We start from the raw sequence: 23,636 nt of genomic DNA, 5'->3' as shown, positions 1-23,636 counted from the left end.
ATAAACACCTGTAAGGAGAAGAGACAGTTTGAAAGTTGAAACTAGAGTAATTCACATCAGAAAAAAGATGCAAAGTTTGAACATCTAGCATTAATATCCAGTTGTTTTCCCAGGTATGTGAAAGATTTTCTATTATCTAGGATTTTTATACAAAAATGGACAGCTTTCAGAAAGATGCCTTAGCTTAAACAGACTTGGGCTTGCCGGGAAACACCAGCTGGGATTCTTTGCACTGGGCTGTGTGGTGGGTCAGACTCGATTGCCATATTGCCCCATTTGACCTTCAAAACTGACTCTGAGTCTTGCTTCCTCACCTGTTTTTTAGGGTGAGCTGATCAATTTAGCCAAACAGTGTGACCTGCCAGTCAGAAAAGTGGAGAGGTGGTTTCGGCGCCGGAGGAACATAGACCGACCAAATCTGTCAAAAAAATTCTGTGAGGCCTGGTGAGTGGTGGGAGCACAAGCCTTGAGCTGTGGGGGCCTTTCAGTGGGGCTGAGCTCTGCGAACTGTTCACTGCCTCCTATGCTGCCCTCCACTCCTACTTAAAAAGGGTCTTCCCTGCCCCACCTGATCCTTCTCCTACTCTGCTGCTGCTTCTTTGTTACTGAATCACTCCTTGCTGTTCCTCCTTACTTTTACTCCCAAGACTCCTTTCACTCCTGTCTAACCTTTATTCCTTATAGAAGCCCTGCTTCTGACTTTTTAAGACTGGCATTCTGTTTTGAAACGGGATCATATGCTGAAAAATTCCCTTCTGTTTTGCTTTTTACTTCTTCCTGCCGTATTGCTGCTGCTTCAGTGCCTCCAAAATGGTCAGACTGCTGTTGCTTCTCTGTTTCCCTTCCCATGACTCCACTTTGCTTCACTGCAAGCTGATTGCTCCTGCTGCATCTTCCTTGTAACTGCTCTCCACCTTATTGCTTTCAAAAGTCGCAGACGTTGGGCTAGATTGTCTTCTGCTGACAGTTGAGCCCAACAGAACAAAAAAACAGCACCATTTTAAAATGGCAGATAAAGGGATATACGTAAAAGCTTGTATTTTGCAAGGAGCAAAACTTTTCTTGGAAGTGGATGTGTAGAAATCCTCCTGGTTATGTGGAGGCATAAGGAGGTCTGGCAAAAGAGGACTATCATTGGGTTCCTCACTTTTTAGGTACTTAACCTTAAGCAGAAAAAACTAAATCTCATGTCAGTCTCTTTTGTAAATGTTAGTCCTTGCTAAGCTTTCTGGAGATGAAACATAACAGTAGCTCTGATAGTCTTCAGCTGGAAACAGGTTTATAGAGTACTTATTTAGCACCAAGCTTTGAGGCCTTGATGACCCAACATGTGACACTGTCACACAGCTGAGGCCTAGAACTGTATTGCTCTTTGAGCTCCTGGGCTGTCACCCATTGTCTTCATTCCTAGGTGATCTTTCTGGGCTGGGCTTGTCTCTCAACAGAAGGCTAGACCAGATGATCATCAGGGTCCTTATCCAGCAAGACATCAAAGACTGTGAAAAGCTCTCTAGATAACTGTTCTACACTAAATGCCCTTATGGAAGGGCTCGTGAGCCTAGTGAGCAGTTCCCAGCCTCTTCTCCGTGATCCTGTGGGGAGGCCCCACTTGTTCATCACACTGCCACAAAGACTTCTGCAGTATTACCCTGAGCTTGTCTTAAATTGTAAGATCTGAGAGTTTATGTTGTTGCACAACACTCAGTGGATCTGTAGCACCACCCAGCGACTGATTTTACACAGCATTTAGAGCAGTTCCCATACACGGGGTGGACAGGGGATAGAAATGGGTCCAGAATGCAGAAGCACATTCATCAGAATCCACAGAATCTTTTGCTAAAAGGTCTCAAGTTAGCCCCTCTCAGAAATGTCGGTTTTGGCTCAGCTTTCCACTGAGAAGGAGGATTCTCCTGAGCCTGCCTCACATGCCAGACTTTTGAGTGGCTGCTCTGCAATGCTTGTAAGGGAGTAGGTTCCTCCAGGAAGGCCACAGAGATGAAAGAGGAAACATTAAATACCTACAGTGGCATTCATCTGACCAAAAATGTATATCTACAGGATAGGCATCACTCCTGAGCTCATCATCTTGTGCTCCACTTAATACTCAACCTCTAATTCAAAACGCCTAACTAAAAACCCTACATGAAAAAGATGAACACATTATTTGTTTATAATATCCCAGATAGCAACAGTTATAAATGTTTACAAAAGCTGTGGGCAAAGAGTTGAAAAGAAGCCATGCTTAATCTACTTCCATCAAGATCAAATCTAAATTCTTACTCCTTGCACTCAGCTGACTTGCGGTAAATACTTTTCTGACTCAGCTTACTGAGGATGGTGTCCTTCCACCTGCTCTGTTTCATCTTTTGCAGTCTGCAGAAGGAATGTCCTTCTGATGTGACATAGTGGATTTGTATAGATTATGTCTTTCTTCGAGCCCCTGGAGGTTTCGTTCACAGTTGAAATCTCTTTCTCAATATTTAGTTATCTCTGATTTGTTATAGAGATTTTTGCTAAGTAAAGGACTGCTTTACACCGTTTTACTTCTCTGAAGATTCATTTCCTGTGTTTAGCCTATTAACAACTCCTTGATTCAGCTGGGGTAAAATTCCCCTCATACCTTACTTTGTGTCCGTATATTGGTATGAAATGCCTCTGTCTACTGAACTTTATTTTATATTAATGTACATTGACAGACATATTTTATGTGTACTTCTATGTGGGATTAATATGTGCAATTCATTACCAGCTCCTGACTGAGACCAAATATGACAGTAATCAGTTGTTTTACATGCTAATGAATTTAGCATGCCTAATCTCCAAACACCCAGGAGAGTGATTGTTATTATTTGACTTTTACATATGTATCTACTAGTGCTGGGAAGGGTTGGGGTGATTCTCTGGGTACTTTTAGTCAAGGGGATTCTCATATTTTCTACCTTCTCTAAAGCGGAAGAATTGTTCATTGTGAAATCTGTTGAATGTGCTAGAGACATGCAGAGAAACACTCCAGATATCATCTGAACAAACCTTGAACATTTTGATGTATTTCTTTGACTTCATAGTGTTACTCTTTGAATGAATGTCTGATTGATACACAGATTTGCAGCTTCGTGGTTAATGGGATTCTAACATGCTTTGTTTTGTTTGTTTGTTTGTAGCTGGAGGTTTACATTTTACATCATTTCTTTCTTCACTGGACTTGCTATCCTGTATGATGTGAGTATACAAGCAGTATCACCTGTTGTTCTATCTAGTGAATGCCTGCTAGAATGGCAGGTTTTGTTATCAAACCTGTCCATTCAGACCTTTTTATGTAGGACTGCCCACCAGGTCAGTGTATATCCTCTCCACAGCACACTTAAGAGATCACAAACATATTGAACCAGGCTTAATTTAGGATGTTTTCCAAACTCCAGCTCAAAACAAGAAGTTTTCTCTTCTTCTGGCAAAGCAGAAGCGAATTTGGATTGTGAGCCACTGTCTGCAGCTGTGAAAGTACGTTTCTGTGGTGTGAGAGGTGGGACACTTATCTGAGATGGAAGGATCCTGGGGCCGGTCTTTTCCCTGGGGACTGTTTATATATTGTATCCAGTACTTGTTTAAGGTAAAATGCACAGACTTTGTTTGGAGCATGGTCTGCAATTTAAATCACTTTCACATCTCTTCCTTACACAAGATGTGAGAGGGTCAGGCTCATGCCTCTTCCTTTTCTCGGATTTGACGAATAGTGAATGATCTTGATACAAATGGAACTACTTCAACAGGAGGAGGCTGAGGCTTGGGGGATAAGGGTTTGAATCCCTGTAGGCAGAAAAGAGAATGGAAGCCATATGTGTGCCTTGCATGTGCTGATACCACAGCCACTGAGCTGTGGTATCAGCTGGGACTAGGAACACCAGCCATCCTCTAGCTGTGTTTTAGAGGTTCCCCTAGCTCTTTTGCTAAACCCAAATCCTTAGGTGAGCTTTAAGTCTTCTACACTGAGACCTTCTGAGAGGCTAAGTAAAGGAAAATCCACAGATTCCAAGACAGTAGGCCCAAACTGTGCTTGTAACTGCTAATTACTGTAACAACTGGGGACTTTTTGACCTTAGTAGGTGGGGATCTTTCATTCCTTAGAAAACATTCAAGTCTGAATTCAAGATACCTTAGGAGTGTGGGAATTCCAGGATGAGGTAGCAGAGGAGTAGAGGTTCCTAAATCCCAACTGCAGTGTTTTGTGGATCTGTACACCAGAACAGAAAGATATTCTGTGAGGCCAGCTATGAAAATTCGGTATGAATGACCTGTTCAGCACCATACAAGATACCTGTGGCCATAGAAGGGGCAAAATCCTGTTGCTATGCATGTCACCTGACCAGTCTAACAATGAGAGATCATCTTCTCTTTTCCTGGAAGTCTTTTCTTCATTCTGTACACATCTTCTAGTTCCCACAGAAAAATGAGGCATCAGATGACAGTTCTAGATTCATCCCCAGAACCTCCAAACAAGTTAGGGATCCTGTAGCAAAATAGCAGGTGATCATATTATTAAAATTGTACCAAAATGAGTATATTGAAGAGAAGGACAATTAATTAATGTGACAGGGTATCTTTACTTGTGACATTTCCTGACTTTCGCATATTGAGTTTGTAATCTGAGTAGTATTTTAATATGCATTTATTTTCATGAAACAACCTCATTTTTTTTGAAAAAAGCAAACTTTAAAACTTAAATTCTGTCTGAGTAGCTTTAGACTCACTGCATAAACCTTCGCTCCATGAGTCAGTGAAATAGCAGGTTGAAAGTTGTCTTACATTAGGCCACCAGAAATCAGATTTATTTGCTGGTAGCAGAGGAATGATTAAGTTCAGGGATCCGAGGTTCCTTTCTGGATTAAGGAACATGGTGTACCATACCAGTTTCAGAGTGTTTTGCTCCATCCTTTCTAATTCCACATCACACATCTTTCCTGGTTCCATACCTGTATTTGCTTTAAATCCTACTCCCCATCCCACTCCCAACCAGCAGCAGACTGTCTATTGCACACTGCTTCTTATTACCACTGCCTCCTCCTTGCCTTCTGCATTGCTTATGTACCGGCAGGGGCTCCGTAAGAGGACAGGAAATGTTGTCTTCCTGCTTTAAGCTCTGGTGTCTGGATCCCAGTAGAACTGTTCCTGAAAATTACCTCTACGGCTGTGATGTAGAATATCATCCCTATACAGACATGCTTGCTCTGGTTAAATCTAGGCACTGCAAAGGGTCAGAGCATGCTCCGTGCAGGGAGAACATTTGGAGACTTCAGCTGCCAAATTTCTGTGAAAGTTTCTAAGCTGCCAGGTTTCTAGTCACTACCAAGTTTCTATGAAGTGTAAACAAAGCAGGGTTTTTCCAGAGGTTTGTTACTTAACAGACTGCAGCATGATCTTCACAGAGCGAAAACATTTTCCTGACACCCTCTGGTCTAAACCATAGAGATTCTTAATGAAATAGTTGTAAGAATATTTTAATATATTCATAATATATTTTCCCACCCCTTGAACTTGAAAAAGGCTACAAACAAGTTGGCAGAAACTGTCCCCAGGCCTTTTTTTTTTTTTTTGGAAGTGGATTTACAGCATGTGAAGTTTCAGCTCAGTAGTCATGAATTGGCAATGTCACAAGCAACTGCAGATCCCTGTAGTGGAAGCCTCTTGGCAGCTTAATTCCAGACAGCACTACCAGCTCTGTGTATAACAAAACACAGCAAAATATGTAACAGTAACAAGCAAAAGGAATTAGGCAGCTAGCAAGAGAACAATTCCTCTGGCATTCTCGTATTCATGTTGCATTTTCTTTCCAGAAGCCTTGGCTTTGGGACCATAGAGAGTGCTGGACAGGATATCCACAACAGGTGAGTCATCCAGGAGCGAAAATTGCTGTTATAATTCATGTATTGTTTTTGGATCTCTTTCCAAAGTCAGGTTGTATTAATGACAAAGGAGAGGGCACTGAGTTAAATTCAGGCCAATAAGCCCCAAGAATTAAAAACCAGATTGCTGTCTAGCCAGAACATTTTTGTGTCTGTCGTAATGTAAACGCAATAGAGGAGGAATCAGTACAGCAGAAGGAGAATCCGCAGAAGTGAAAGGAAAGTGAGAGGTCTGACCAGATAAACCAAGAAACTGAAAAACATGAGTCTTCCAAGGCTGTTTAGTTTGTAGAGGAGATTGAGGCCAGAGAAGGACATATTGTCTGAGGAGAAGAATTGAAGACTTTGGTGGAGAGTGCTTAGAGCAGAGGGTGTGCTCTGAATGGTAAGATCTTTCAGCTGTATTGAAGAATGCTGTCCACAGTGTTCCCTTAGCGACTCATTTCCCAGTGGAACTGGCAGTACGGCCAGTAGTAATAGCACATCATTCCCATTAAGTTCAGAGGATGTTCTCTTACAGTTTTACAATGTATATTCTCTATTTTTTCACATCAGCACTGTGAAAAGCTATCCAGAGGGCTGGAAAGCACACATCTCTTATCAACCCAGACCAGAATAACCTCAAAGAAAATTGCCAGCCAGGCAGAAAATCTGCTCCTTCATCATCAACACAGGGAGCAAAGATAGCAACAAAAAGCCAGGTACTTTTTTGCCCAGCTGCCTCCCTGGCTATTCATACTTCCATAACAGAGATATTGAAAGAGTTAGAATGAGGGCTTCCCCTGCTGAGCACGGGAGCCTTTGACTGCTCTGCCTTTCCCTTTATGTTTTTATGCGCTCTGATTTCTCTAGAGAAGACAACTATAGCCTGTTGTATAGCAGCAGCCTTCCTATATCTCACTGCTGTGGATGCCACAGCAGGCACATAAAAAAGAGCTAAATTTCATTAAAGTGAAAAAAACGATTTCAACTTCTGAAGAGTTTTTTCTGTACCGTTAGAGCAGCTGTCTGCTACAGGGTTGATTAGCATTATGAAGAAATTAGTCAGAATACTGGTTCCTGCTCCAAAGGTGGACAGTTTTGGTTTGCTGCAGCCTCCAGGACAACACGCTTGGCACCAGGAGGCAAGAATCATTGGGCACTGCGGAGCTGATACTGTGAGACTGGTCCATGCAAGCTACACAAATCCCATGAAGATCTGGAATACTCCCTTGACTTTTATCTCCTTAGACACACCAGCCTGAGAGATGTTAATACCACACAGTAGCACCAACACATCCAAAAGCAAACTAAAAGCTATGGAGACCATAAATCAATACTTTGAATAGAGAAAGCCTGAATAAATTGGTATTTGGGAGCACTATACACCAAGATTCTTTGGAATGCTAGTTGCAAAGCCTCTTCAGTCATAGGATTTTTTTATCAAATAGGGTCTGTTTTAAAGAGGCTATCTAATGCTACAACAGAGAAAAATTACTTATTAAATAGTACATGTCTTGCTCAGTAGGTCCAAGCTGTTAGTTTTTCAGCTGTAAGACCCCAGAAAAATTACCCAGAAGAATACTGATAACTATTCACAGTGGGTTTGTACTTTCCACCCACTGCAAGTTTGGTTAGACTGAAAAAAACATGATAGAGTCCAAGATCTCTGAAGCATCTCCTTGAATCCTAACAAAGGAATGATATTTTTCAGGTATTGCTCATCTATTTCAGAGATACACAGTATAGGTAGTTTTTAAAGCTTTGTACTGACTTCTCAGGAATCTGCACAGCACTGAAGAAATTCTAAAAATATTCAGATCTGCCCCATGGTACTAGCAGTATGCATGGTTCCCTTGATCTTCCACATAGTGCAGCACGAAGTGGAGTTTTCTCTGCTATTTGTTTTCACCTCAGCACAGATGCCATTTAGTAAGTGACTGCATTATTCAGTTGAAGTATTTTCCCCTAAAGCTGCAAGAACCAGCCCTTGTTGGTTTGGTTGTCTGACATTTCTTTGGCCTAGGAAGGGGTCTTCATTTCTAGCCCTTGCTTTACCTTACCTGATAGGTTTATTACCATCTCTCCCTTCATGTTGCAGCCTCTCCAACCCTCCCTGTTCTGGTACTACTTGCTGGAGCTCTCCTTCTACTGCTCACTTGTCTTCACCCTGCCCTTTGATGTGAAGAGGAAGGTGAGTGACAGCCCCACAGAAGAATCAAGCACAAACAGGACCCAGGCCTAACAGACTGCACTGACCGTAGAGACAGGGTTAGAGATGAATCTCTGCCGGTTAGGCTGCATGCGTTCCTAGGGGCCAATGCCCCAACAGCTGCGTGATTGCATGGGCATACACCTGCATAAGGCTGGGAATATACCTTTATAAAGGGAGGGTGGTTGGGAGTCTTCATCAGAGAGGCTGGGGGTATGAGACACATGTATAAACAGGTAACCATGCATGTGGGCAAAAAATGGAGATGGATGTGGGCACTGCTGTGTGGCAGAAGGGAAGCTTGTTATTCCATCTTCTGATCTGAGCTGTCATCAGACCACTACCGGTATAAAGGGGGAGAGAACATTCTTTGCTGTGAGATCCTCAGTTTACACCATAAACTCGTTACTCGTGGGTCTCTTGCTTGCCTATATTTCTAGAATGTGTCTGGTCAAAGAGTTATATGGGTTAGACCTTATAGTGGGAGGTTTCTTACTTAACTGGATAGAGAGATTTTATTGCTGCTGCAGGAGGCATGCTCTAACCAGGGAGAAAGTACACTGCATGTCTTATTCTGTTCTGTCCCCTTTCCCATCAGGACTTCAAGGAGCAGGTAGTCCATCACGCTGCAACCATCTTCCTGATCAGTTTCTCGTACTGTGCCAATTACATCCGCATTGGGACACTGGTGATGGTGATTCATGATGCTTCTGATTGCTTCCTAGAGGTGAGCTCCACAGCTTATGTGCAAGGCAAAGCCTAGGTGGGGGTGGTGCTCGTCAGCCAGCGGGTGTATGTATGTTGATCTACCACAGTATGGGCTGAGCATTATGGGGCTTTCACAGACAACTCAGTACTGATCTCCTGGCCCATCCTAGGCTTTTCTGTAGAGAGCCAGGAGGGGGCATGATTACCTGCGTGCAGATTGTGTCATCTGTGGCTCATTAGCCTCCTGGAGCGTGTGCAGATGAACTGTCTTGATCTGTTGTCTTTTATTGTTCTTTGTCTTTCCAGCCAACTAAGATACTCAATTATATGAAGTGGAAAAAAAGTTGTAACTGCCTCTTTATGATCTTCTCAGCTGTTTTCCTCATCAGCCGCCTGGTCATTTTCCCCTACACGTGAGTCTGTGCTGCAGTCAAGGGAAATGGAAAAGCTGCCTCCTCGGAGGCAGGATAATTCAGCCAAGTGGTGAATCTCTTGTGCATCTCTTTCTTTTCAATTCCTGAGCCCATGTCCCCACCCTCTGCATAGGCTACAGTGCCACACGGCTGTTACATCTGCCTCACGGTATACTGGGATGGTCTGCTTTGGAGTTCATAGAGTAGTCGTAAAGGCCTATAGTATATTGCAGAGAAGGAGCTCTCCTGAAGGCCTCTCCTGGGAAGAGAGCTCTATCTTCCTAATTTCTGGTGGATTACTGAGGGTTGGTTCACAAGGGTTATATGTAGGAACAGAGTGACTGACCTGAAACTTCCTCTGTGACTAGAGCTTTCTGGGACTGGCTTACTACAGCACTGCTAAGAACAAACTGCAATTTCCTCTCTTGCAGAGTGCTCTATAACACCTACTATTACTCCATGGAAATATTCCAGCCGTTCTTTGGATACTACTTCATGAACGCTCTTCTGATAACTCTGCAGCTGCTCAGTGTCTTCTGGTCCTGCCTAATTATTCGTATGGTCTACAAGTTCCTCCTCCAGGGCACGGTACAGATCAGTTTGCAGTCTTCTTGTCATCATGTGTGGAGGGAGGGTCCCCCTAGACTGCTTGGTTGAGAGCACAGGGGTTCATTCAGGATGGATTCTTTCTTACCCTGCTGGTGAAATTATAGATATAGGCTCCTAGCAGTGTGGTAAAAGAGGCACTCTTAATACTGTCAGGCAAAGCTGATGAAAAAGGTAAAATTTCTATGGATCTGCGTAACCTTGGGCAAACTTTGATGGTTGTAGTCAAGAAAAATGTGGGCTGGACTCGAGGGAAGATTACTCTAAGCGAAGCCAGTGACATCCGAGTAAAGATCCCAGCATTGGACATGTATGATTTGCATTTGTCAAAGAACTAAGAAACCAGGGGAAGAAAAGTTGTCATGAGTGATGAGGCCAGTGCAAAAGTGCTTTCCTATATGTTTTGAGTAGATTGTCTTATGCTACGTTAGTTGTCTACAGAATAGATATTTCTGTTTACAATAGCTGTCTGGACTCTTTTTATAGCAGTAGAAATAAAGAGGCAAGTCCAAAGCGTTCAGGATTGCACCCAACTAGTGCCAGTTCATCACTATCAGTCATAGAGCAACCCTAGATGAATTTCTGAGATGCAGCTGTATTAACTTAAGTGAAATGAATCCCACTCTTCCTGACTACAGCCTGTCGTATCTGCTGCGAGACCCAACTGCTGTGCAGCATGAAATTCTTCCCAAAATCAAAGACATGACCTAATGGCATTAGGCTGGCCACAAACCAGGGACACAGTGCAGGAGAAACAAGTCAGTGCCTGTGGGAGTTGACCTCATAGCCTGGGATGAGTTGTTTTATAAGCATCCAACTGCGGCAATCTGTCTTAGAGGAATTGAGAACTAGCATGAAAGGCTTGTGTTCATCCATATTGTCCATGACTTCTTTATCTGCCTTTCATTAAAGTAGCAAAGAGCAAATTACTTGCAAATTTAAAATAAAAAAAAAACTTCACGCAGGGCAGAGAGTGCAGAGGCATAAGGTTTGACAGCACTACTGTTGTTTTCCTAGTTATAGTGTGTGCTCAACTACCATTGCAGTGATGACAGTGTACAAATATGAGGTAGTAAATAGCCTGAGTAGAAAACAGTGAGCCATCAGGAAGAAAAATATTCAAGGACATCCAGAATTCTTCCATTTTATCTAAAAATCATCCATCATATTTGGTGCAAGAATATATTTGGGAGCTTTCCATATTGAGCAGTGAATAAGAATAATAGTCCTAAACAAATCTGTATCAATGGTGATAAATTTTAGTAGCCCAAAACAGTATCAGCAAGAATGCTTCTGCAACTGCTTCTGGTGCAGACTTCCATGTATGTATTGCTTCTCATTTACATTCTTCTGTAGATGGAAAAGGATATGAGAAGTGACACAGAAGAAAGTGACAAGGATGAAGAGAGAGAAAAGATTAGAGAAAAAGAGAGGAACGGGATCATGCATTTCAACAACATCACAAGCAACAATTGTGTCCAGAGGAACGTGTCCCAGCAGAACAACAGAACTCATCTCACCAATGGCCATGCCAAGGAAAGATAGCTACTGTTCAACTGCTCTCTGACCTGGTCTTTAACAAGTCCAGTCAATCGTCTTTAGAAACAGTTTTGCTCATTGTGTAGATAAAAAGGAACGCGGCTGCAGTATTATAGCTGAATTCCTGCTTCCTGTAAACAGAAGTGTGTATAGGCACTGATATTTGAAGGATATTTTCGGTCTTTCTCCAATGAAAGTTTTCTATGGGTTGCAGCCTCAAAGCAGATAGAAAGGGATCAAAGTGGTTTGACTTGTATTAGACAGTACCATAGTTGTTGTTAAATGTGTTAATCTTGAAAAATACTCAGAATAGTGGATAAACTCTGGCAATGTCAAGTCTTAACTGCCTAATGTTGTTTGGAAAGAATTTGTTTAGCCTTGACCAGCCTTTGGCGGTCCTGGCCCATTGCCACTAATGATTATGGCTAGCAAGTAAGTGTGAGAATCTAAATCTTAATAGAGGGACACCTCTTTTGTGAAGGCAATTGGCCCACCCATACTCATAAAACAAAAACTGAGCAGAGTGGGATAGAAGCTTTGGAAAGAGGTAGGAGAACACATTTTCTTCTCAAAAGAAATGCTGCTCTGTACCGTATGATCAGTTTTGAAATGATATGGATCTCAGTCCCTTCTGTCATCAGCATTATTGCTGCAAAAGTAGGAACTCCAAAGCCCAGATTTCAGATAGTTCCCACCTATATTACGGTTGGAAGAGATGGAAAATCCAGGCAGTTGTGTCTCAACTGTCAGCTAATCCTTTAAACCTGTCTTTGGAAGGGAACACTGTCAGGAGAAGGGAGGGGACAAGAAATCACATATTCTAGTAGAAAACACTGATTAAGCGTTCATGTTTTCACCTACTGTGATTGGTGCAGTGGGAGATCTATAGAGTCGGCTTGTGGTAAGAAAGGAATGGCTTTACCCCATCCCCAGAGGAAAAAGGATCCAGATAAGACCTGCTGAACCTTGTGGAATAATGCTTTAACTTAGTCTTCTGACCCTAGGGTCTTCGCCTAGACTTTTCAAGAATGGAAAGATTAAAGCAGTAGTCCATGAAGTCATGATGCAGCTCTGATTCAGTTCCTTTAAATGTCCTGTGAGCATATCTTATATCCTGTGTGTTCCTGGAGGCTGGATCCTATAACCCTTTAGAAAAGTTAAATTAGTATGACATGAATTTATGTCTTAAACAGAAATTAAACTATAAAACCAAAGTATTAATGGCTTTACTATAATGACAGCAGGGACTTAGACTGCCACGGCCATGTAGACACTTTCCTGTATGTGCCCGGTAAGGGCCAACGATAACAGAGGAACATGGACCAAGGAAATACCTGATTCAAGGAGGTGGGCACATTCTTAAAATTAAGAGACAAATGACAGTCTAAAAGGACAAGAGGCGTGTGGTGGGGTTTCAGCAGTATACTGAGTTCACCTGAATTGTGACTGGGAGAGATCTTTGACCTGAGTCTGTCTGTGCTCGTCTTAGGTTTCAATCAAAATACACTGGATGATTGCAGAGGGAAAAGTGGTTCCAGCACAGGTGATTCCAGAGCAGTAACATTCTGTGGGAACACAGCATCTGTTCCTGCATCATGGTTTAAATTCATCTTTGCTTGAAATAGTTTGTCTCTGAAACCTTGAGCTAATTTGAAGTTCAAAGTAAGTGTTCTGTATACTGTTATGTTTCTTTAGTCTGAGTGTACAATCTTGCCACTCCTCTGCAGGTGACAAGTGTTTGGGAGAGACAGTTGTATATCATTTTGTACTACTGGATGTAACAGTTCTTTATAAATTACTTTTGAAAGGTTTAATTGTCTAGGCTCTTTCCCATTTCTTTGGCTAGTAGCAGGTACCCTGGGCAGCTCTATGTTTCATGTGGGTAGATGATGAGGGAGACACATATAGGTGCCACTGCCAGGGTTGATCTACCTGCAGTGCACTTTCTGTGCTCAGGACATGCAGCCACACTAGGTCATGCCTGTAGAGAACTGTCGCTGCCTGATTTGCCTCCTCTTAGGAAAAGCTGCATTTGGCCCTGGCTAACAGAGGGCACTTTAGGGCACTCTTACACTAGAGCTAGGGGCAGTCCAGGTTACTTGGAACTGCAAGGGCAGTGGCAATTCCAAGATCGCAGCACTGTGAAGATGCTTTGGAACGGCAAGGATGAGGGATAGGAAATGAATGTCTAATCTGCTTTCTCATGCTGTTTCAGAACCTCAAAAAAGAGAGAAAAGATCCACATTGTAATACCGCACATATCTCACTTGAAGAGCAGAATTCTTCCCAGAGACTGCCCAATGCACTGTGGAGCCAGAGCAGAGGTATATCACTCCCTGACATTCTTTTATCCTTGGGGCTGTGCTGTCCCCCTGAGGATGGAGATAAGCTCCTGCCAGGCTCATTAGGAAGAAGATCTGTCCATTGTGAAAGGATATATCAAGGATTCAAGAGGGCTGTTGAGTTTGATTAGAAATGACTGGTACTGCTTTTAGCTGAGGCTCTGAATATGACAGTGATGAGTCACTGGGTCAGAGCACACTGTGAAATGTGTTTTCTCGCCATCAGCTTCCTATGGTTTAGAGAAGCTGTATGTGTAATCCTGCTTCCTCCCCAAATTGCTTTACCTTCTCTCTTTACATCTGCTCCACTGTGGGGAAGCTGCAGTAGTAGATTATAGAACCTGGGAAGCTCACTTATTTCAGGCTAAAAATGATACTGACACTCGGTATAGCTTGGCTGCAGTGTGTTCTTTTGCTCTTTCCTGCAGCAGTAACAGTCCATAGATCCTGCTGAGGACTCCCTCAACACACAATTTATTATTTCATTCCTACAGTGCTTTTATAACTGATACAGTGACACTCCTGTTCCTCCCAGCTGTACAAAGCACAAAGAACCATACAGATTAGGGGTCTGAACAGTACTTATTTAGCTTCAATTTTGATGAGTTTATTCAGCTTCAACTCTGATGAGTTTATGTGCCCTTAACAACACTGATCACAATTTCTAATAATAAACTGCAAACCACAGGTAGCTGCAGACGCTTGACTGGCTTTTGCTTCAAGATCATTTGCCAGATAGAAAAAGACAAAGATGTTAAAGAAATAGAACTTTTTTCAAAATTCAACAAATTTCCCAAACCAAAGTTTACACAAGTTAACTCCCACCAGCTGTAAAGCACATGACTTTATGGCTAAACTGGATCTGGCTTCACTTATGCCCAAGTATCAAATCTTCGGACAGAGACACACCCATGAATAGGAAGGGGGCAAGGGAGTTTGTTATCTATGACCTGGCACAGGTCAGTGTAGGGATCAAAGAGCACTATAATGGGGAGGGCACTGTTCCCCTTTCTCTGGCCAAGGAGATAAATTTGTCCATTCACAGTGCTGCAACCCATGAAGAACTTCTGGGTCAAACATTCCTCATCCACTTGGGTCCATTCATCTGTCTTCACATCAAATCGAAAAGCTCCCCCTCCTATGGTGTACAGAGCACCATTCAGTGCTGTGATGCGCAGGTCATACCTGGAAGGAAAGAAAATCTTTATCAGTATCAACAGGAAGATCTGCTCCCTGAAATACTCAGTGCGACAGTGGTCCTCACATCAAAATGGTCCCATTTAAACAGAAAATCACAGAAGCACTGGTGGGACAGGACTTGTGGATTTCTCCAGTCCAAACTCTCCTTGGAACAGGATCATTGACAACACCAGACCAGGGCAGCCGTGGGTTTGCCTAGCTGAGGTCTGAAAACCTCCAACAAGGTAGAATGTAATTAGCACCGGAGCAGAGACATATTGTAGCAAATCCTCCATCACTTGGTGTCTACCATTTGGAGTTGGATGTCTGTCTAAACACTGCAGGATCTTAGCTCCAAGCTTTGGGGGTAAGTGCAGTGGGATTCTGTATTTTTCTGTATATTATTTTAAGTACAATGTGGCTTTCCAATTGCTTTGACTCCAATTAAGGAGGGCAAATGAGCTGCTAATACTGATACCTGTATTTTTAATGTTGTACAAGATAAAACTGCAGCACCCACAAAAACTGCCTGCTCTGGTCTTCTGGGCAGAAACGTCTGTGTGATCAACGCCTCATCATCTTTGCTTATTTATCTGGATTCCAAATGTAGATGAAAGCTGTAGAAAACAGTCTGTCCCCAGGCCACTGGGACCTGGATCAGGTCCCAAGGTACAGAGGTTCTGTGTTACTATAATACAAACAAACAAATTCTTTCTTTTGCTCAGAAGCCCAGCAGCTTTAGATCCATTCTAAAAGCAACCATGAAAAGAAACGTGCGCACCATTATAGCATCAGAGAGATGCTACAGAGAACTAAAGGAGGAAAAAAAAGGGGGGGGGGGGATGTCTGGGGGAGATGAGAAAACGCAGTGCGAAAGATAAGGCTGTATGGTTAAGTGGATCATGCCAAAGCCACTAGAATTGAAATCCCAGCCCTACTGAAGACATTAGGGACTCAGCTGTCATTTACTATGGGACAAAGGCCTCTTCTTAGGCACCCTGAGAGCATACAATTACCTGCAGAACCTTTCTTTGTCTGTTGGGGCCCAGAAGAGCACTTCTTACCTGGGAAGCGGGGAGAATGAGATGACATCCCAGATGTCCGTCTCTGTGTTCAGCCTTTGCACTCCACCATAAACATGTCCATTTTCATCAAGGCCACAGACCACGTAGATGCTGGTTCCTACACTGACTGCATCTCCTCTCTCCACAGGCTGAACCATAGGACTCATGCTTTCCCACTGCGAGTCCATCAAAGCCAGGCGCTCCACTGCTGGAACTATCCCTTCATCTGTGCTCCCTCCAAGTACATACAGGTAGAGCCCTACTCCTGCCGCACAGTGACTATTGCGAGACTTCTTCATGGCAGGCCCTTCCAGCCAGCTATTGTCCGAGCAATTGTAGATCATCACCCAATCCACACTATACCAAACAAACTCATCCCGGAAGTATCCTCCTGTCACAAAAACAAAATCCCCTGGGAATACAACAGAGAAAAATATCAGCTATATGAAAGCTGAAAGTTGCTCCTAAGTAGTGGGCTTCTCATTTCTCCCTAGGCTGTATCTTGCTCTGTTCTCACAAACATATGTCCCCTACAGAAAGCCCAGAGGTGTAAAAAAAAGCTCACTTGAGGAATGAGGCATCCACATTCAAATGGAAAAATCAAGGGCATGAATTAATTTGCAAGTTGAACCAATTTGTTACTCTTCTTCAATTGGAGGGTCACAAGCTTCTACCTTAGAAAGACTTTAACAGTGAGATTTCTGGCCCAGCACTGGTATTAAAATGCAAATCTGTCACAGGAACGTTGCAAGACAAGCAGAGGAAATTGCTGCTCTTACTAGTTTGCAGTATTTGATTTATCATCTGCCCAGACATACTGGGCCCAAAGAATGCAGCAATCCCTTCCAAGCCTGCACAGAATCATAGAGCACTGGTTGGAAAGGACCTCTGGGGTTCTCTAATCCAACCTCCCACTTGAAGCAGGACTATCACCAATGCTAAATTAGAGTAGCCATGGTTTTGTGAAGAGTCTTGAAAATCTCCAAGGATGAAAATTTCAGCAGCCTTGGGTAACTTTACCTTAAAGCCAACTAAAAAATCAGAAGACACTGCCTGTCAGAGCCACCATGACAGAGAAGGCTCAAGGCCTAAAGAACACGTTTCTTCAAATGAAGTCATTAGACTCATTCCAGATACAGCTAATGTGAGAACAATTCAACAGCTTTGCTGTTTCTGCTTTATGGAAAGAAATATTCAGCCTTTCCTAACATTCTTCCAGCACTAAGGAAAAACAGCCATTCTTTGAACCCAAATGAACACAGATAAAAGTGAGGTTTTTACCAAGAAGGTGCTCTTATGTGAGGGAAAGCTGAACTCACTGCCTCAACTTTTCTTTGCATTTGCTCAGTCCCACTCACTAGCATCACTTGAGCTACATCTGTGTATTACCTACTGCTGCCACTGCATACTGGGTGAGGTTTCTGCGCTGCAGGGGAGAGCAAGCCTGCCAGGTCCCTGTTTTAGGTTGAAATAGAAATAATTCTTGTTGTTCTTTGTCATGTCTTCCTCCCAGAACATATAAGGTGTCATAGTTCCGGCCAGCATAAGGAGACAGTTTCACATTTTGCCAGCTGGGTGGAGGACAGCTGTCTAACTTCTTTATTAGTCTGGAGAAAGTATCTTTCTCTCCAGGGCGCTTGCTGCGTTTCACCAAGATATCAAGGAAGGACAGACTCAGAAAAGCGACTCTGACTTCTCCCACCAAATCCAAGAAGTCTTCCTCCCTCGTTGCTGGGTCCTCCATTATCCACCTCATAACACTGTCAAAAACCACATCTTCTCGAGGAGCAAAAAGGTCATCGCTTTGCAGGCACTGCATCAGCATTTCTTTGGGAAGTGCCTTAAATTCTTCCTGACACATCACATCCTCCCAGTGAGTGAGAGCCACATTCACAGCAGATGCGTGCAGCTCTACGCAGGCAAATTGCTGTGAGTAAGTCATCAGGCCCAGACAGTTGGAAACATGCAGCTCTCTCTCCAGAAATTTCTCACAAAACAGTTTCACATTGTCAAACTGAAAAAAATCAGCTGTTTCCAGTAAGCTGGTGACATTTTCTCGATCTATAAACACTTGGGCCGTGCAAGTGAACTCAAGAAGTGCCTGGAAAGGCACTGCATCAATTCCTCTGATCACTATATGGTGTTCAGAGCTCTCCCTTGTGCCCCCAAAAAACATGGCTTCAAAATAACGACTGTGCAGCGAAAGTGCCCTGCGGCTGACCTGAAAGAGTCTCTCTCCAACCTCAAGAATGGTGTCTGTAATCACTTCTGTCTGAGGTCCCAGCTCCTCTGCTTCTTGTGCAGACTCCATGTTCGTTAACTGCCAGGCAGTTAATTTTAACTCAGCCCTTGCGCAGTCTTTACTCATGTGAGGTCTCTGGAAATGTTATCCCTCTGGCTAGGATAAATACAAGATAAGCCAATCTTGTCCTAAAAATAGAATATGTTTTCTACCCTCCTGGTTAGCTCTTCTGCCCTACTACTTTCAGAGCAGCTATAGCAGGAAAATTTTATAATCAAAAATGGCAACTTCAATTAGCTTCTACCTTAGCTAAGTAAGACTATAGTGAATTATGGGAGCTGTTATCCAACCAAAAAGTCTGGAGTAGGAGGAGAAGGAAGGTTGAACAACCAAACTCTTCCTAAGCTGGCTACATCTCAGGAAGTTGTACATGAACATTGAACCCACTTAGAACAAAAGAATTTATTACAATATTTTTTTCCTTTTTCAAATCAAAAACTTCAGAAAGCTTGAGACTTCCCAGGAAAAACACTGATTTCCCCAAACCCACATCTTTCCTGAGTAGAGTTTAATACCAAATTCCATATTGATTGCAATATTTCATATCTACTTAGCTTGACGTTTTAGTGAGAGATGAGAGGAAAAGCAATGAGCCCCCACTCACACCCAGGAGTAAGTCACAGCCATCCTCAGTGCTCCAAAGAAACAGTCACAGCACAAGCAACAGATTACCATGATCCCACACACCTTGTTTTCCAAATAGTTTATACCACGCCATTAAGAAGTCTGGGGGATTTGTATAGTGACCTTGAACTCGGGTGCCACTCCCAAGAACCCATCCCAGCAAAACTCAGTCCCATTTTTCAGTGACGGTCAGCACGCAGAATAGCGCTATCTGAATCGAGTGCACGTTTTTCCTGGAGCTTCCCTACTGCATTTCTGAAACAGGCTTCTGCAGGACTGCTGTTACAACATTCTTCTACGAGTTCACTTTTAGGAATGAATGGAACAGAAAAGGCTATATGCATTTAAAATTCATGCTCATTTTTATATTCTTATTTTCAGGTACTTGGCTCTCAAATATAAGCCAGAAAACCGTACTACAGGTAAGAACAGTAAGTACCTTACAATAAAGGTTCAACAGTCCATTTACCGAGCAGGGAACTCCCTAAGACTTGCCAATAGGAAATCCTGAAAACATGCCCCTCCGAGTTAAACATCTAACGCATGACTTCAGACAATTGTTCCACCTCCTCTGTATCGAGAGCCTAGAATCCACTCAAGAAAGAGCTTCAGCAGGTCTCTTCACACACACACACCCCAATCTCTGAAGACACAAGAGCGATGGGAGATGGTGCAGTCTGTAATTGGTATCAACAATAACCAAAAATCTCTCCCCCCTCCCAAGGACAGCTCAAGACTGCACTCAGGCTGACGAAGAGTAAATTCTGCACTCAAGGTTAGAGACAATATGCCACACAAGGCAACTTGTCCTTACTTCCGTAGCTTCTTGGAAGAGTCTGATAGACTGGACTTGAACTGATTTACCCTAAGTGCCATCCATTTCAGAGTTGACCCAGGAAAGGCTACGAATGGGAGTAGATTGTTGACGCCAAAATGAACAACCAATGCAGCTTGTCCTTAGCATGTTTTCTTGAGGATTTCCAGGAGCAACACTACTGCTGACATTAGAAAAATTTACTCAGCCACAGCCTCCTTCTAAAGGGACCTCAAGAAAAGCAGGTGGTAGAAGCCAGTTATCTACCTGTAGTCTAAAGGCAGGCATCCTCTACTGGGCAGTCTTTACAATGCCTAACAAAAACACATGACTCCTAGATCAGGGACCAGACGCTGTCAGTCATCATTTCTCATCGATTTCCACTCTCAGAATGGAGCACAGCTTTTGATCTAGTCTCTTCTGGTTTCCCTACGCTTACCCACTGTCTGAACAAATTTCATTTAGATTTACAAGTGTGGAGAATTGCAGTGTCTGCTGTACAGCACTTTTCAGACTAACAAATAACAGGAATTTAAGAACAGACTAAATTGTATTTATTCATTCACAACTCCTCAAATCTTGCTATTTATGAAGTATAAAAGAAATTAAAAAAAATGCTTACTTACAAATGAAATTATAACCAGCAAAACCATAAATGGATATCTAAGATACAAAAATATCCAATATTTCCAGGCACTGCCTGTTACAGAACATTAGGATCTTAAATATTTCTTCCCCTAAAATTCCAAGTATCAAACAGATGCTTCCATAATTTTCATGTCACTCAGCCAAGACACAGTAATTACCCTAGAAGTTAGTCTAGTCTTCCTCTAGAAATGCAGGAACATTCTGATTTCACAGACCACAGCCCACAAGATTTGGAACAAGTCCTAGAAAATATCTTCTTAGCTATGTAGTTTGTAAAGGTGGTAACAAGCTACCATACAACAAAAGTAATTTTCCTGCAAGTACAGGAACAAGCAGGCAAACCAGACTGAACTCAAGAGCAGAAAGCCTAAAACACAATGCAGAATGCTTCCCAGCTAAGTGCTGACATCTAAGAGGAAGAAAACCATGTTCTAAAAATGTATTTAAAAATTTAAGTCATATTACCAATCTTCAGGGCACTCATTACTAATATTATGTGGTTGTTTCAAAACTCACAATATCAAGAGGGTCTCATACAATTCCTAGACAATCTACTGTCTCCTGTCAACTCTAACGAATGAAGAGTTTCACATTTATTTCAACAAAATCAGAACTTACTTCTTACACACCATGAGGTGTCCTCTCACCACTTACAGAAAGCCACAAAATAAAAGTTGATTGTTCTTTCACACTAGCAAACACACATTCAAACTCCTCCCCCAAAACAGAAAGCTTTCACACGCTGATAGTTTCCTCCAATGGTTTGCACCCTTGAAGAGACAGTCCCAAGAAAGCATTAGCCATCTTGCTGCTGAATGAAAGGGTTTGGAATAGCTTCCATCCCATCCTGTGGACAAATGAGAACCACAGAAGTTCCTCTGCAGACCACTAGTCCCAGCTGGCGTGTGTCTTCTGTTAATTTGTATTGATCATCTGGATCTGAAAAGCAGAGGTCTATGGTTACAACAGCAGCATAAGGAAAAGAAACCAAATCGCATCATCTTCAAAAAAAGCACAGACAAACAGTATTCTTCTGGGCTTCTCTGCACTGCTTGAACACATGGACTATAAAAATGAAGCAGCAGTAATATGCAACGTCTTCAGGATTTATCAGTTTCCAAAGCAGCACATGCCACAGAAAGAACTACGATTTGAAGGATATGCATTCTGCTTTGCATACAAGGAATTCAACAGCCCTGTCACTCGCATAACCAAGAACATGCATACAAATGCTAAAAGAATCTCTCCTGCTCCCATTCCAAATACCCTTTCAGACAAACATTTGGGGATCAATGTAGATCAGAAAGATCCTGATTACAGAATGCACTAAGCATAAGTTTCTTGCTTGTCCATGCCCAGACCAAATCAAGTGAGACTGTGGATGGGGACAGACAGATGAACATTCTTAACACAGCAAGAGCCAACTCTATGCTCTTTAAGATGTCAAAATATTTGGTAAAAATGCAGTAAGCTCATCTTTTAAAATTCCCTAAGAACAAAATTAAATCTTGAGGTGCTTCCTTGCAAACTCTTAGAAAACGGACTGTCCTATAATATAAGAAGACACTTTCGTTTAAGAGAGCAAAAAGGGGAAGGGGAGTATTTGTGCATGGAGGGGAAAATTAAAAATAGAAGTCACAGCTGTATTAGCCTTAAGAGGTTATAGAAGTCTTTAGTTCCACAGAAATGCAAAGACTGCACTTACAGAACAGTTTAAGACACTAAGATACCAATTTTTGCTGAGATTTTTTTCACGCTTTGAGTGAACTGGCCACCCTTCAACAGCATACACAAAGTGAAAGGCAACAGCCTCATTTAAAAGACAGAACCTACTTCATTCAAGTGCTGGAGGACAAGAACACCAGATGGGTTATACAGGAGGTCAAAAAGGACTAACAAGAATTCTCTACCACCCTTTACCTAACCTCTGTTATCTCATCACTTCCTCTAAGCATAGTTAAGTGTGAACAAATCTCACTTTGGATGATGTCAAGCTGCAGTTTCTGGTTATTCAACTCATAGAGCAGAATGTTTTCTATTAAGCAAATTATTCTTGGAAAAAAAGGAGATTTCTTTACGCAGATAGCATATCACTTACCTCTCATGTATTCAATGGTACCATCAAGCACAAGGTTCAGAAGAGGGTCAAATCCTTTCAAGACTCCGCTAGCTATTAAAGACCACACATACAAAAGAATGATTAGAGACCCTGCCCACAAAAAATAGCTACAGGACTCAGTTCTCTCGTTCCAGTCCCTCCCTCAAGCAAGGCTATCAAACAAGTGAAGCCAGAGATATTAAACAGTGCCCTCTTTATGACAATGCCAATGCAAAAAGCACAAGCTGAAACCAGTGTTGTGTCAATGGAAGCTTTCAGGATTTTCAGCCAGTTCTTCAAAATGTTAAAACTTTTACATTTTTGTTACCAGTCAATTTCAGGGGCATTTTAAGAAGCCAGCCAAAAAGATGCTTTAAGAAAACCAACAGAAGATGATGAGAGAAAGGTGCAAAAAAAGATGAAACATAGATAAAATAGCAGTTATGGGATTAGTGGAAAGATTAAAGGAGAAACACAGTAAGAAGCTTCACACCTAGAGTAGCAAATAGTAACAAAGAAAAGAATCCACTACTCATCTTTTCTTGAATGAAGGCAATGTGATCACACAGGAGACAAAAGCTGACACAGAAAAAGATAAAAGCGGAGACGCAAAGCATGCTGCAAACACACACGCCTCACTACCAGCCAGGTGCCGCGGGCTGGCTCACCTTCTCTCCCTCCCTGGAACTTCACTCGGATCGTTTTGTCGATGTATTTGGAGAGGTCCAAAATACTCTCCTTCTTCTTCTTCTCTTTATCCTAGCGAGAATGAGCAAAAAGAAGCTAAATTAAAGCACCGCTGCACACGCGCACCGGCGGGGGAACTGCACGGCTAAGGCAAACCTCCCCAGCACCGCGTTAGGAGCGAAGGGCGAGCGGCGGAAGGGCACAGCCATCCTCCGTGCGCGGGCAACACGGGGCGGCCGGGCCTGGGGCGCACCGCCCGGCGCCCTCGGCCAGGAAACCGCAGCCACACGGCGCCGCTCATCGCCCGACGGCGGCCGCAGCCGGGGAAAGACAGCGACGGGCGCAGGCACCCCCTCCCGCGGGACCGCTCCCCGAGCGAGCGAGCGAACACGGCCGCGCCGCGCCTCCCTCCCTCCCCTTACCGCCATCTTGCCCGCGCCGCCACCGTCCCCCCGCCGCCGCCTGCCATTTCATTCGCCGCTGCCCAGAAGCAACGTCAACACCGCGGGCAATCTCATTGGCTG

General features: G+C 43.0%; 3 protein-coding genes across 8 annotated transcripts in view; 1 reads left to right on the top strand and 2 right to left on the bottom strand.

The window, feature by feature from the left end:
- The window catches only part of CERS4 (ceramide synthase 4), a 44,869-nt gene extending 31,701 nt beyond the window's left edge, over positions 1-13,168 (top strand). For all 6 annotated transcript variants that reach the window (XM_064497553.1, XM_064497554.1, XM_064497555.1 and 3 more), the window contains 8 exons: positions 326-444; positions 3,162-3,219; positions 5,829-5,879; positions 7,978-8,070; positions 8,687-8,815; positions 9,103-9,209; positions 9,641-9,797; positions 11,172-13,168. In XM_064497553.1, coding sequence (XP_064353623.1) covers positions 326-444; positions 3,162-3,219; positions 5,829-5,879; positions 7,978-8,070; positions 8,687-8,815; positions 9,103-9,209; positions 9,641-9,797; positions 11,172-11,360 — 903 coding nt within the window. In that variant the 3' untranslated portion in view covers positions 11,361-13,168. The remainder of the gene's footprint in view (positions 1-325; positions 445-3,161; positions 3,220-5,828; positions 5,880-7,977; positions 8,071-8,686; positions 8,816-9,102; positions 9,210-9,640; positions 9,798-11,171) is intronic.
- A 917-nt stretch (positions 13,169-14,085) lies between these two features.
- Positions 14,086-20,075, bottom strand: LOC112986256 (kelch-like protein 24). The gene is made up of 3 exons (XM_026105431.2): positions 17,329-20,075; positions 15,940-16,351; positions 14,086-14,881 (listed from the first exon to the last, which is right to left on the bottom strand). Exons 1-3 carry the CDS (start codon positions 18,305-18,307, stop codon positions 14,569-14,571), a joined length of 1,704 nt encoding a protein of 567 aa, XP_025961216.2. The 5' UTR covers positions 18,308-20,075; the 3' UTR covers positions 14,086-14,568.
- Positions 20,076-20,210: 135 nt separating this feature from the next.
- LSM7 (LSM7 homolog, U6 small nuclear RNA and mRNA degradation associated) lies at positions 20,211-23,634 on the bottom strand. The gene is made up of 4 exons (XM_026105430.2): positions 23,535-23,634; positions 23,094-23,184; positions 22,426-22,497; positions 20,211-21,266 (listed from the first exon to the last, which is right to left on the bottom strand). The coding sequence occupies exons 1-4, from the start codon at positions 23,538-23,540 to the stop codon at positions 21,124-21,126; spliced, it is 312 nt and encodes a 103-aa protein (XP_025961215.1). The 5' UTR covers positions 23,541-23,634; the 3' UTR covers positions 20,211-21,123.
- Between the last annotated feature and the right edge of the window lie 2 nt (positions 23,635-23,636).

Source organism: Dromaius novaehollandiae, chromosome 25 (assembly GCF_036370855.1).
Source record: "Dromaius novaehollandiae isolate bDroNov1 chromosome 25, bDroNov1.hap1, whole genome shotgun sequence".
Classification (NCBI taxonomy): domain Eukaryota; kingdom Metazoa; phylum Chordata; class Aves; order Casuariiformes; family Dromaiidae; genus Dromaius; species Dromaius novaehollandiae.
Note: the sequence above shows the minus strand (reverse complement) of the source record. Positions and strands in the feature narration are given on the sequence as shown.